The sequence below is a fragment of the Mustela nigripes genome, chromosome 13 (assembly GCF_022355385.1).
Source record: "Mustela nigripes isolate SB6536 chromosome 13, MUSNIG.SB6536, whole genome shotgun sequence".
NCBI lineage: Eukaryota > Metazoa > Chordata > Mammalia > Carnivora > Mustelidae > Mustela > Mustela nigripes.
Window position 1 is genome coordinate 118,185,110 of NC_081569.1, and position 13,898 is coordinate 118,199,007.

At 37.4% G+C, this 13,898-nt stretch overlaps 1 protein-coding gene across 2 annotated transcripts in view; it reads right to left on the bottom strand.

Moving 5' to 3' along the window:
• The window catches only part of TTC8 (tetratricopeptide repeat domain 8), a 58,158-nt gene that overhangs the window by 16,308 nt on the left and 27,952 nt on the right, over window positions 1-13,898 (bottom strand). For both annotated transcript variants that reach the window (XM_059371316.1, XM_059371317.1), the window contains 3 exons: window positions 8,520-8,605; window positions 4,250-4,337; window positions 1,778-1,888 (listed from right to left, as the gene is read on the bottom strand). In XM_059371316.1, coding sequence (XP_059227299.1) covers window positions 1,778-1,888; window positions 4,250-4,337; window positions 8,520-8,605 — 285 coding nt within the window. The remainder of the gene's footprint in view (window positions 1-1,777; window positions 1,889-4,249; window positions 4,338-8,519; window positions 8,606-13,898) is intronic.

Genomic DNA, 13,898 nt, shown 5'->3' on the forward strand with positions numbered 1-13,898 from the left:
ATTAAGTCTATTTTTTAAAGATTTTTAAAATTTATTTATTTCAGAGAGAGAGAGAACATGAGCAGGGGAGAGGGGCAGAAGAAAAAGGACAAGCAGACTTCCTACTGAGCAGGGAGCCCAATGTGGGGCGAATCCCAGAATCCCAGGATCATGACCTGAGCTGAAGGCAGATGCTTAACCGACTGAGCCACCCAGGCACACCAGTATTGGACCTGTTTTCTAGTATCAAATGAATTTTAAAAAATTAATGTATTCCTAGTTACCAGAAATAGTCAAATAGAACATACAATAGAAAAAAAGGATTCCATCCATTGTTATACCTAGGGATGGATCTCTGCAGGAGAGAGTGTTACAGGCCTGAAACTGCTGTGCTTAGAAAGGCCTGTTTATAAGGTTGGTCCCTGGGCATCCGAGAACTTGGTGAGTTCTCTATATTGAAATAAAACTTCCCTCAAATGACAAGAGGGGCTCATACATGTAAACTTTCTGTACAAAGAGTATGGTGCATAAACCTGATATGGTGTAGGAACACCTGCTTTATGTCTGGGAGTCTGGTATTTTGGTACATGGTAGGCAGAGGGTGCCCATATGACCAATGCCCAGGAGTCCCCTTGAGTACCAAGCCTCTCATGAGTTTTCCTTACAGACAGTTCTTCACACATGTTGTCACAACTTGTTGGAAGAATAAAGTGTGTCCTCTGTGATTCCACTAAGGGACAACTTCTAGAAGCTTGTATCCCTGATTTCCTCTGAACTTTGACTCATGTTCCTTTTCCCTTTATTGAGTTTGCTTTAGAGGCTTTTGGTATAAATCTTGGTCGTGAGTACCACTGAATGCTGAGTCCTGAGTCCTTCCAATAAATCACTGAAACTCACAGTGGTTTGGGGAATCCCCAATAAAACATCTTCATGGAGATAATTACAAAATGTTCAATGAAAAACAGAAGACCTAAATAAATGGAGAATTTTACCATGATAGAGAGTGTGAAGAAGGGCAGCCACTCACCCCCATCAGTCATATATTCAGTGCAATTCCAATCACTATGCTTGTAGGCATTGTTTTGATTTTTAATGGTTCATGATAAGTCAATCCTAAAATCAATAAGGAAGAGCAAAGGGCCAAGAATAACCAGCTGTAACAGAGGGTAGGTGGTAGAATTTGTCCAACTTGAAATCAAGAATTACTTGCTGGAAAGCTATAGTAATTAGGCAGTGGGAAGGTATCTCAATGGGGCTTTCCGTGGAATGTGACATGATTCTAAAATTTCTAAGAATAAGTCCAAAATAGATAAAACATTCCTAGTAAAGATGAAGAACCATACCAAGTAGGATGTGAGGCCTCAATAATTAAGGCAGTATAATACTAGTACAAGTATAGACAAACAGATCAAAAGAACAGAAAGCCCCCAAAACATATTGACCATATATGGAAAAAAGTTGATATTTGACATTACAGACCTTGGGAGAAAGATCAAATAGATATGCTGGACAAACAGCTATCTATCGTGGGAAACTCACTGAAATCCCTATTTCATACCACACGCCTTACTCTTCTGTATGTTTGAGATACATCAAAATAAAAACTTAATTTGACAAAATGCATACACTAAAATCTCTTACTCTGTTAGTAAAACACAGTTCTAATCATAATTTTACAGGTCCGTAATCATAATTTTACAAACTGTTCTCCTTCCTAGGATCCCAAGGGCCTATGAGCTTACTTAAGTATCATATAACCTCAATTTCACATCAGCTTTTTGAATAATATAAACCTTACCTCATAGATCCTGGCAATTCCACAAAGTAAGGTTACTTCTCCTGGAAACTTATCTAGGCCTTGTTTGAAAATATTTAAAGCCGTCACTGGTTGGTCCAATGAGACATAAACCTAAAACCAAGACACATTTCAATAAAACTACTGGTTTTTAAAATAACAGTGTTTGTTATGACAAGTTTATAATTATTGCTCATTGCTCAATAATTATTGCTCCTAGGTATTACAAGTAAAATCTTTTCAGAAACACGGATTATTTTTCAAGAGTGATGTTATAGTTTTATCTTCACGTCATATATGAAACATCCATTCATTTATTCCTTCAATAAACACTCATGACGGACTTGCTACTCCTCAGAGACCAAGCAGGAACTCAATAAGAGAGGAATGAGGGAAAATTTTTTTAGGATAGAACAGATGGGAGTATGTCTATAAGCAGGTACAAAGGAACCAATTATGAGATAGAAGTTGGAGACACAGGAGAAAGAGGGGAGGACCAAGCAGCAAGAAGGTCTGAGAAAGAGCAGCAGTGGAGAGCCTGTGGAGAAGGTGGTTTTGGACAAGGGCCCTCGGAAATAGAGGAGGAACAGATTTGTGAGGAATGGTGTCATGGAGCTGAGAAAGGTAGCCCTTAATGGCTTCCACTTAATTAGCAATTAGGACATTAGCACAAATAAATCCTATATTCTGTAGGAATTTCTAAAATAGGGAATTACAGTTTTAGGCATGGAAACATAAGAGTAAGACATTTTTTCTTCATGATCTCGGATCCTCTATTTCTTTCCAAATAGACTGTGCTTTGAAGGTGGCCCAGATGGAACCACAGAAAAACTGTTTTGTAGTGTTTAGTGCTGAAGTATGAGATTAAAGGGAGAGGTATGGATGAAAATATTTCAACTTTTACTTTATACACTATTGAACTGCTTTTTTAAATAGAATAAATAATATATCAAGTAATATAACATTTATTTTTTTAAAAATTAACAATCTAGTATTTTCAGAAATAATATTGCTCCTAAATGAGATTGATCTCTATTTCATAGCAATTATTTTTCATATATTAAAGAAAAGTAGTAAATTTTACTTTTATACAGTCACATAGGCAGTAATAGATTTAAGCAAATCAATTCATGGAAAAATATGTCAAACCATGTATTCAACAAGAGTTAAAAAGCACATTTTTTTTTAACCACCTGGCAAGTGATTATCAGTTAAAAAGATGAGTTGAAGAGCGAGACCTGAGTCAAGGTATCTGAAAAGTCTAAAAGTCACTGTGATGCTTAGAAACTTCTTTAAGAATTTTAGGTTTACTCACAAAACAAACTGAGGGTTGCTGGAGGGAGGGGGGTTGGGAGAAGGGGGTGGGGTTATGGACATTGGGGAGGGTATGTGCTTTGGTGAGTGCTGTGAAGTGTGTAAACCTGGCGATTCACAGACCTGTACCCCAGACCTGTACCCCTGGGGATAAAAATATATGTTTATAAAAAAATAAAAAATTTAAAAAAAAAGAATTTTAAGTTTAATATATAATGTACAGAAAGTGGACTTAGTCTTAAACATCTCTTAAAACTATAGTAAACAAGATTATTTAACACCGTAAGTTTACAGAGTGTAGCTTCATTCTGTTTCTTTTTAGTATGCAAATTCTTAAAACCATACTTAGGAAGTAGTGGCACTTCCTTTGATAGCTCTTCTTTTCAACCTCCTTTCACAAAACTTTTTAATATTAAAAAATTCATCAAGATACAGCAAGATGATGTCCTAACCACCACTTCATCAAATGTTTCAAATAGCCCTGGTGAGGGCCCAGAAATCACTTTTTCCCAGGACCGAAAATTCTGGGGGGTAACTGTGAGGGGGCCATAGGGGGCGTTGTGAGCGCTGGCTCTGAACATCCAGGTGACCCTGAAAATCCTGTTTCGCCTCTTTTAAGTATCCAGGTCATAAGAATACAAAGGAAATGTTAAAATCTACATTGTGGGGGTGACTACGAAGCTTAAATTCACGTGCGGGTGGGACAGACCGGACAGAATACCTCCTCCTGAACAGGTGTTCAATCAAGGCGAGGTACTGTCTTTGTCATGATGGCAGAGCCAAGAAGCCCAGGACCTCCATGAAAACAATTCTGGTTCTCTGTAGTCTGCTGCGGTGGGAGACAGGCATGCTGTAGAAAAGAAGACCTCTCTGGGGCCCGTTACCCACAGGGGGTGGGAATAAGCCTGTGGCAGTTTCTTCTGCTCTAATGGGCAATCTTTCAAAGGGGTTTTCTTATTTTTCATGGCAATCAATTTCTCCTGAGACAGTTACCCTCCATATGTTCTCACTTTTCCACTTGCTATAAAGAAAAATAAGTCTGAGCACATTAACTTGCCAACAATTCCTGAAGAAATTGGCAACTCTCCGTATACATTGGCCAGAATTTGAACATTTATTTTGAGAAGACAGATTTCACTCCAGTTAAGAATACTTACTTACTTTTGCCAAGTAGAGAAATGTATCTACCATTTCCTGCTGCTTCAGGGCTGATTTAAACTGTTTTTCTGCTTCACGATACATTCCTAACCTAAGAAGAGCCATTTTAAAAATGAGACATTCAACTTAAAAATAAATGCTACAGCACTTATTCACACACACAGGATATGAATAGAGACAAATCACATTTCTAAGAGTAAGCGTGTACCGAAGAAGGTAATGTCATACACACAAATTATTATCAGCATTATATGTAGATAGTTGAGCACAAAGGTGCCCATCTCCCACATTCCTGTCCATGTAACCCTCCAGTGGTGCGTAACAAGTCTGTCCGCAGCCTGGACACAGCAGGACTGATAGCTGCCAGCAGCCAGAGCACATCAGTTTACCACCCAAAGAGCTCATAGTCAGCTGGACCTATGGCAAGTGACCTGAGTAAATGCGCTGGGTCTCCATTTTAGTAGAACTTAAAGATGGCATTTCTTTGAAAACATGGTCTACTCTGAAACAAAGGCCCATTTTTAAAGCCCTTTTTAAACTGTTTTGATGTAAGTAGTAATTGCTTCTTGAATGATACAGTTATACCATTTTATGATTCTAGAAACATTTTCTTTTCCTTTTTTATCTTTGTATCCGATACAGATTGTCCTAGTCTACAAATGTGAGATTTGTTCCTTGTCTAACGATAATAGTTAGTCCTGATATCGGCCCCATTTTTCTGCCCAGGGAACATTTTATTACTATTTTCGCATTAATGCTCAATCATTAAAGCACACTTGAGCCTGCTCTAGATCTGTTGGGCTTTCTTCTAATGAATCCTCCCTAGCCAGCCAAGAGCTGCCTAGGCACTTTATGATGCTTTCATTCTGTGAAATGATTGTTTCATGAGATGTTCCACTGAGCTGCTTTCATTCAGAGCCTTGACAGAAGAGCTCTGACTTTCTACCCAGGTTGTCTAAGTTGAGCACTGGTATGGCTACACCCAAACAGCTGTTGGAATATATGGGATTGAGGAGGTTAAAAGGGACCCCCCCAAAACTGCTTTGAGATGGCAAAAGCCCTACCTCTTCAAAGTTCCCACAACTTTTACCAGGAATATTCACAAAATGTTACCAAAGAGCTCTCAAGTTCTGAAACACAGCCTAGTTCTATAGAAACCTTCAACTGAGCATTCAAATCTTAAGCATGTGGCTAAAGTTCAGCCACACTTAATTACCCAGGAGAGTACGTACATTTCTATCTAATATGCTGTCTCTTCCCAAAAATGATTTAAAAGGGATTATAGGGACCCCTCGGTGGCTCAGTTGTTAAGCATCTGCCTTCAGCTTGGGTCATGATCCCAGGGTCCTGGGATCGAGCCCCATATCAGGCTCCCTGCTCAGCAAGAAGCCTGCTTCTCCCTCTCCCACTCACCCTGCTGGTGTTCCCTCTCTCACTGTGCCTCTCTCTGTCAAATAAATATATAAAATCTTAAAAAAAAAATTATAATATAATCCTGTAAGATACATATATAAAACAAGAATATGAATAATAATAAGATTTTTTTTAAACAATAGTGATGGAAATGTAAACAAATTAAAATTAAAAAAAAAAAAGCAATCAAAGCCATTTAGCTACTCTGGAAACCAAAAAAAGGAAGGATGGGTCATATACATTTTTTGAATACTGCAGCCTCAGGAGATAACTTCTTCTAATACTAACAAAAAGGAATAACCACATGGGTTTTTCTGCAGGGGAAATTAAGTGGGCAGTGTATAAAGTCTAGGAATAAGGAAAATATCAGTCAAGTTCATGAATACAGGTCAATATCGGAGAGTCAAAGTCCCAAGATAAACCCACCAACTGCCAACCTTTTCTCCAACTTAATTCAGTAAATATTGTCAAGCACCAACCTTATAAACATTTCATGATGCAAAAATGAAGATTAAAACCATGAACTAACTGCACAAATAAGAATGGAACAAAACATGTTCACAAATAAACGGAATTGTATTATGGCCAATAAGAGGAAAAAAAAAAGGTACGTGAGAGCACAGAGGAGGAGTGAGCCAAGATAGTTTCAGGGAGGAAGCGACAGGCAAGATTTTGAGAGCTTGACAGGGTGGGGAGGGGTGGGGCGGGGGGACACCTTAGATGGAAGCGAAATACCAGCACAGGCACACAGCAGAGTGCACAGCATGGAAGAGGAATGAGTTGTTTGGTTTAACTGGGGAGGAGGACACAATAAGTAACGGGAGAAGGGAGTGAGGGAGCAAGCATGGACTGGGACCAGATCAGACATGCTACACTTAAAATGCACACTCCATCCTAGAGGTCATGGAGATTAGCCAAAGAATCCAACAAGAGCTGCTTTTTCCACAAGTTATGCTGGTGGTGGTATATAAGAAGGATTGGGGGAGCAAGAAAATGGGGGCAGAAAACCAAGGTAAGAAGCTAATGGAACAATTCAAACAAACTAAGTCAGAATTTAGGCACTGGAGTGCGAATCTGGTGGTAGGGTAGCTATTGTAGACAATCCGGCAGAATTTACCAGTCAGGAACAAAGAGAAACAAGTCAACTAGGGCTCCATCCTCTGGTAATCCATCCTTGACCTCTCCAGCCCAAGTTAGGAGCTCTTTCTCTATGCTTCCTGTGCTTGCTTCTGTGACAGTGGAGGCCGGGCTTATCACTGTTGACTGTCCTCTCTCCCCCACTGGACTGTAAATCCTTTTAAGGAAGTGCTATCTAATAAATATTTGTAACCCCTGTGCCTGGCTTGTTAAATATCTTGGTGAATCAGGAGTGCTGAGCACATACTAAAGATGAGAGGCTATTAAGGGGCAGAGAACTGGGATTAATACGGCAAGGTAAACGCATTTAAATGCCATCTTGTACAGATGGCAGAAGGAACCCAAATTGTGCTTTTCTTTAATTATTAAAGATTTCTGAAGGTTTTATTTAGAAGCTCAAGATTTTAACCTTGCTTTCAGAAATTACATTCATAAAAGTTTAATGGTATAATGCTATAAAATTACCTTTTAGTAGAAAATACTTCCTCAGTCTAGCAGCAGAAAAAACACTTAAGTTCTATGTAAATTATCTAAGTGGAAAGTAGTCTTAATTTCAACCAAAAAAGAATAAGCATCCTTTTTATTCCATTTATATAGTTCCTTTTCCTCACAGTGTTTGGTAAGTAAAGTTCCTAAGTACTAAAGGATGCTCATAGTAACTGGTCTACCTTGTTTTGAATATCAAACAATGTATTAAAAAAAAATTTATATTTGTAAAATACAGTAATTGCCCATTTGTCTCTATTTTTCAAATGTTCCAATACCAGGCAACAAGTTTTAGTTCTCATTTACTAGTTGCTGTATAATATTATAAAATTAATTACAATTTTTCTGACCTTTCAATTAATTTGCTTAAAAATGTGTGTAGGGGCACCTGAGTGGCTCAGTCAGTTAGGCGTCTGACTCTTGATTTCAGCTCAGGTCATGATCTCAGCATCACGCTACCGAGCCCTGAGTGGGGCTCCATGCTCAGTGGGAAGTCTGCTTGAAGAGTCTCACCCTCTGACCCACCCCCACTTGTGTGCACACTCTCCCCCTCCCCCAAAAAAGTGTGTTTAAACATTAAGTGAATTAATGTAAGAATATTCAGATCCTAAACACTGGAATTATACAAGTAATAAGAACTGGAGTCAGAAAGCGGAGCTCAAATTCTTGTTCTGCAAGAATTACGGACTGTGTGAATTTGGACAAGTCACTTTATCTTTCTGAGGCTCAATTTTTCTCATCTGGACAAAGAGCTAATGATAATAGCAATAATCTCCAGGTGCTGTGAGATTTAAGTGAGATAATATTACATGCGGACAAGCAAGCTCTCAACTGTGAAGCACTTTACAGATGTGAGGCATCAAGGGACATAAAAAGATGTGCGAGCAAGAGAAGAGGAATGGGAATCACCAGACAGTTCTAACAGGTCCGTTACTAACTAGTCTTTCACTAAGGAGTTCCTGATGCAAATCACAGGCTTTCTCTGGCCTCAGCTACTTCACCTGAAAAGGGGTGTTGGATCTGATGGTCTCAGAGTTTCCTCTGCCCAGCATTACCATTTTATTATTCCAAAGGTATGAGTTCTTAGTGCTACCATGTTTAAATGTTTTCACACCTAAGTCAAAGACATAGTTCTCATTTCTTCCCAAGGAAATCAACCCACAAAAAAATAACATCAGAGTTGAGACTCTAAAATATGCCACCTGTCTAAGCCCTTCACAAATAATCAAAATTTTACCTGAAGTAACATTTTCCAATCTGCACTTTCCACCACCAGTCCTTGTACTGAGAGTGCTCTGTGGAAAGGGCAGCCAAGTCCAAAGCCTTTGAAAACAATTCATTTTGGATTAGGATTTTCTTTTTGAACAATGAACAGAAACAATAAATAATGAAATAAACCATATAATTAGCATCCATCAAAACATGCATTAGAAATCAGACAGAAACTCAAGTTGCTCATGTTTCCAGATGGCTCCACCAATTTTCCCTAAATAATCAGTTCCAGACTGGAGGGCTGGCAGCAGATGAATAGTAAAAACTGATCAAAGAAAAGCAGATGTACAATATATTAGAATACAGTTTTAATATACAGAGCACAAAATGGCTATTAAAAAAATCCCCTAAGTTGCATGCTCTCCCCACCCTTTATCTACCATCCAATGGGTCAAAGCGCCTCTAAACTCAGTGGCAGCCAAGCCTTTGGTGTGCCAGCTAGGTCCAACTGCAGTCCCCACTTGAAGACAGATGTAGAGAAATAGAGAAAGAGCAAGTAAGCAGAGAGGAGGAGGTCTGGAAAACAGCATCATGAAGCGCCAAAGGATCAAGGGCACTTGGATATCCGTCATCTTCCATGACCACCGTTCTATCATTCTGACCCCAGCTCACATCCAGCGATGCTGCAGACTGAAACAGATCTTCTGAGCTGCTTTCTTATTTTACATGTGTTTATCCCTTTCTCTCTCATGTCTTCTAGTTTGTTCCTTCTAGTGTTTATTCAAGATCAGACATGAGATGACTAAAAGGGACTTAGGATTTTATACAAAAGAAGCGGAAACCTTTTGGACAAAAAGGAAAGCAAGTCCATCTTTACACAAATTTGAAGCTCAGATGAAGATCTGGTGAATTAAAACTCAGGTTATTAGTTAAAAGAGAATTCTCATGTTTTATTATATTTATGATTCGTTCTCTCAAGGTTGGAAAGCTCTTATTCTTTAGCCAGTGTTAGTATTACCGTGCTAGGCAACAGTTAAAGTAACTCTCAGACTTCAGTTCTATTAGCTCAGAATATATCCCATATTACTGTCCATGTCTTAATATGAACTCTTTCCTGAAATGCAAGCCAGATGAGTTCCTACCGCAGAATTAATAACTTTTCTTTGTGTTTCCCTATCTTTTCTTGCTCCAGGGGAGACTTCTAAATATGCAAGCTCTTTATAAAGGGATGATGTCACCACATTGAGGTTCTAATGAACCTGAAAAAATCAACACCTCTATTGGAAAGCTATGGGAATTTAAAACAAGCCACATACTACTTTTATATGCTTATTTTCCTTTTTCCCCAAGCCAGAAATAAAAGTGGAAGCCAAAAAATGCAGGGGGGGAAGTGTAACTTTCATTAGCATTATCTCTGAAAATGCTCAAAAACCGTATTTTTGATCAGCTCAATTGAGGACTCCATTGTAAATATCTGAACATATTAATTTTAACTTAATCTTTATAAAGAACTCTTCCAGCAGATAGATCATATTCACTCTCATGTTTAATATAACAGACCTTCTAGTTTTTCAGAAAAATATGTCACTCTAAAATTGTCACATATTTCAATTTCCCAAGGTTAGGTTTAGCACTTACTACAAGCTGCTGAGTTAGCTGATGGTTCTAAAACAAGTCTTCCTATGTAAGATGTCTCATGTTTGTACTGAACTGATTAACATGAATTGTTGATATAGAATAAAAATTGTAAAAAAAATACATTTTAGTGATCATTCATCATATGAACACTAAGGGTTCACTAGACAAAACTATTTGTGAACATTTCAAATGGGCCTTAAGCTCCCTAAGGAAAGGTACTTCCTCATACACATCTCTGTTGTTCTGATATGTTTCTATGCTATTTTTTAAATTTTTTTAAATTAACATATAATGTATTATTTGCCCCAGGGGTATAGGTCTGTGAATCGTCAGGCTTACACACTTCATAGCACTCACCCTATCATTAAAAGGCACTCGGGAATGATGTATTGATTGAATTAATTCTGTTCCTTATTTCTGACTTTTATTGAAAATAACTTAAGAGCCAAACAAACTGTCATAGTAATAAGATTCATAATGAAAAGCTATTAACATTTTAAAATGTTAAAGCAATGACAGATCTATATTTATCTTTCCCAATTTTTAAAAACAAATGACTACATAATATTTAAGAATCTTTGAATAATTTAATCAATCTGATATTTAGATATTAATGAAGGTCTAGAATGTCCTTAAAAGGACATGTTTATAAAAGTCCATCAGGAGAGGGACCTTGGCAGATCATGATATTTGTGAATATGCCCAACCGAGGGTCCCAGTGTATTTCTGAGTTAACAGTGCTCCAACCACTAATATTTTTTTTTAAAACCAGCCATCCTTTAGCTATTGTTTGAGTTGCAACAACTTTAGGATGATGAAATTAAAGAGCATATGGAAATAAAAGATTCCAGAATCAGCCCACATGCCACTTTAATTTTGCCAGTAGTGCCACTATCACCCCAAAAGGCACAAGTGAGGAGGGAAGGGGGTTAGTAAGGACTCAAAGGCAGAAACAGAGTTTTCCATCGATCAACTTTACTTATCGCCTATCACTTCATAGCATTCCCTATAGTTACGTACACTATCCTCCAGATTCGTCTATAGACAAATACAGAATCATCAACCCACATGGCACTTAGTTTTGTCAGTATTGCCCACACAAATGGAAGAAGCATTAAGAATGGAAAGACGGGAGGAGAGTTTTCCACGGAAAATCAATTTTATTCTTTTTTAACATTTAAGTACAACTTCACAGTATCCTCTTTGTCTATAATATTCTCTGTATCTGTGTGAAATAGTTTACTGAAAAAGAAATTTGGAGCCACCCAAAGTAACTAATATAAAAGTACCTCTGATTTCTTTTTTTTTTTTTTTTTAAGATTTTATTTATTTATTTGACAGACAGAGATTACAAGTAGGCAGAGAGAGAGGAGGAAGCAGGCTCTCCACCGAGCAGAGAGCACGATGCGGGGCTCAATCCCAGGACCCTGGGATCATGACCTGAGCCGAAGGCAGAGGCCTTAACCCACTGAGCCACCCAGGCGCCCCAGTACCTCTGATTTCTTAAGGGTATTAAAAACCCAATTTCTCTCTTCTCTTTCCAGCTATAGTTGTAAAACATAGTTTGGGGAAAAAAAGGTATAAAAATGCACAAATGCATGCTTTCTGCTCATTTCCTAAATCCTTCCCCCATTGAGAAAATAACATTTGTGGTAAAAATCTAAAATGACATCTTAATGGAACGAGCTGATCCATAACAGAACTCTAATGTGATGAGCCCATAACAGAGTAAAAAAACAGATACAGGGCGTCTGTCCTACTCGATACTGCTCACATGCATCATAGCACCAGTACGCAGGCACTCAGTAGTTCCATATTTGAAGAATAACCCAATCAAGCAATAAGCCAATTGATATATTAATGAATAAAAGAAAAACAGAGGAATGAACAATGTGTGCTTTTTACTAAGTAAAAACAAAAATTGCTTAGTTTCATGTTCCGTAAAATATGTGTATTGAGAGTAAGCAGATGAAAATAACAAGCAGCATGCAATTACAAGCATTTTAATTTATTACTGCCCCTAATTTGTAGCTAAACTTACAAATGAAATGCCATTATAATATTATTAAAAATTTTGGAAAAAAACTGGATAAAATTCTAGTCAAATTAGATAATTTCCATTAGTGCCATGAGGTATAGATTTTTATTTACTATTGTAATGTAAGCTATTGGCACCATGAAGGCATTAATAAATATTTGTAGAATTAATACAATATCAACCCTGTAATGCTTTTATTTCCAATTTTTGGTAATACCTTCTAGTATATGTTATAAATATATATGTTTAGAGTGATAATTCTTTTTAATGTATGTGTTAAAGTACATAGTTGTTGGCTTAACATTATAAACACTTTCCTGTTTCTGCCCAATTTTTATGATTATAACTTTTAAGGGCTGCATAAAGACCCAGCATGGAGTCTGTTATAATTTACTAAGCTCATCTTCTATCATTGAACATAGAGTTTATCGTAGTTGTCTTTGCTACTACGACCAATGTGACAATGAACATCTTTCTAACTACAGCACTTCTTTGTGAAATTTCTTGAGAAGGGAAATTACAGAAACAAATTAAGTATGTTTACAGCTATCTGTTTCATATTATCATATTCTTTTCCAAAATATACCATTTAAAATATTATCTATAAAGTATCAGTATAAAAATTACTCTTCTCTCTCCCAGCATTTTTCCCAACTTTCATAAACATAAAATTGTAAGTCCAAAATTCCTTTAACTTACATTTTTGTGTTAGAAAGTACATCTCTAATGTGCTTGTTTACTGGTATTTTCTCTAATGTAAATTTTCTGTTACTGGATCATTTCCATTTCCATAAAACATTTCCTAACAAAGTCAGATGAGCTTTTTCCTATTTATAAACACTAACATTTTATAATCATGCTCATATACATATTTCACCCCTCTGTTGTCCTTCTATGTTTCATTTTGTTTTGTTTCTGCTCACTGTGCAGAGATATAAATGAATCAGTTAAGTCTTTATCCTTTGTGATTGCTTCATAAATCCAACCAAATCTGTGAACTATTCTATTGCTTACTGGTTTAATTTTTTTTTAAGATTATATTTATTTATTTGACAGAGATCACAAGTAGGCAGAGAGGCAGGCAGAGAGAGAGAGGAGGAAGCAGGTTCCTCGCGGAGCAGACAGCCCGATGCAGGGCTTGATGCGGGGTTCAATGTGGGGCTCAATCCCAGGACCCTGGGACCATGGCCTGAGCCGAAAGCAGAGGCTTTAACCCACTGAGCCACCCAGGTGCCCCTGGTTTAATTTTTAAAAAAATTCTTCAGTTATCAAATGTCTACAAGGAAGTCTTTAAACAAATTTTCTCAGCAGTGTTGTTTACTGAAGTATAAGGCTCTGTTTCAAAAAGAGTGAAAAAAAATTGCACTCAATGTTGCCTGTTTTTGGAGTATTAAAGAGTCTTTCACTGTTCCTAAGAATAAAAATAAAAAATTTGTAGGTGGAAACTTTAGCTCTCAAACAGAATTTTGTAATACTCCCTTACTATTGAGATCTGACAATAATTTTTGCTGTGCCTTTTCTCTTAATTTGTGGACTTTCTCCCTTGAGTCAGAAGACACACTCCCTCCTATTTGTCTGTTATACGGAGCTCTGGCCTTCAAGTTCTGTTCATGCTCCCAGGTCTATTTTCCTACATTGGGAGGTCTAGCATTCCAGCTTTCTATTAATCAATGCCTTTCAAACCATATTCTTCAGCAGTAGTTCCCAACCCTGGCTGAAAATTCGCAT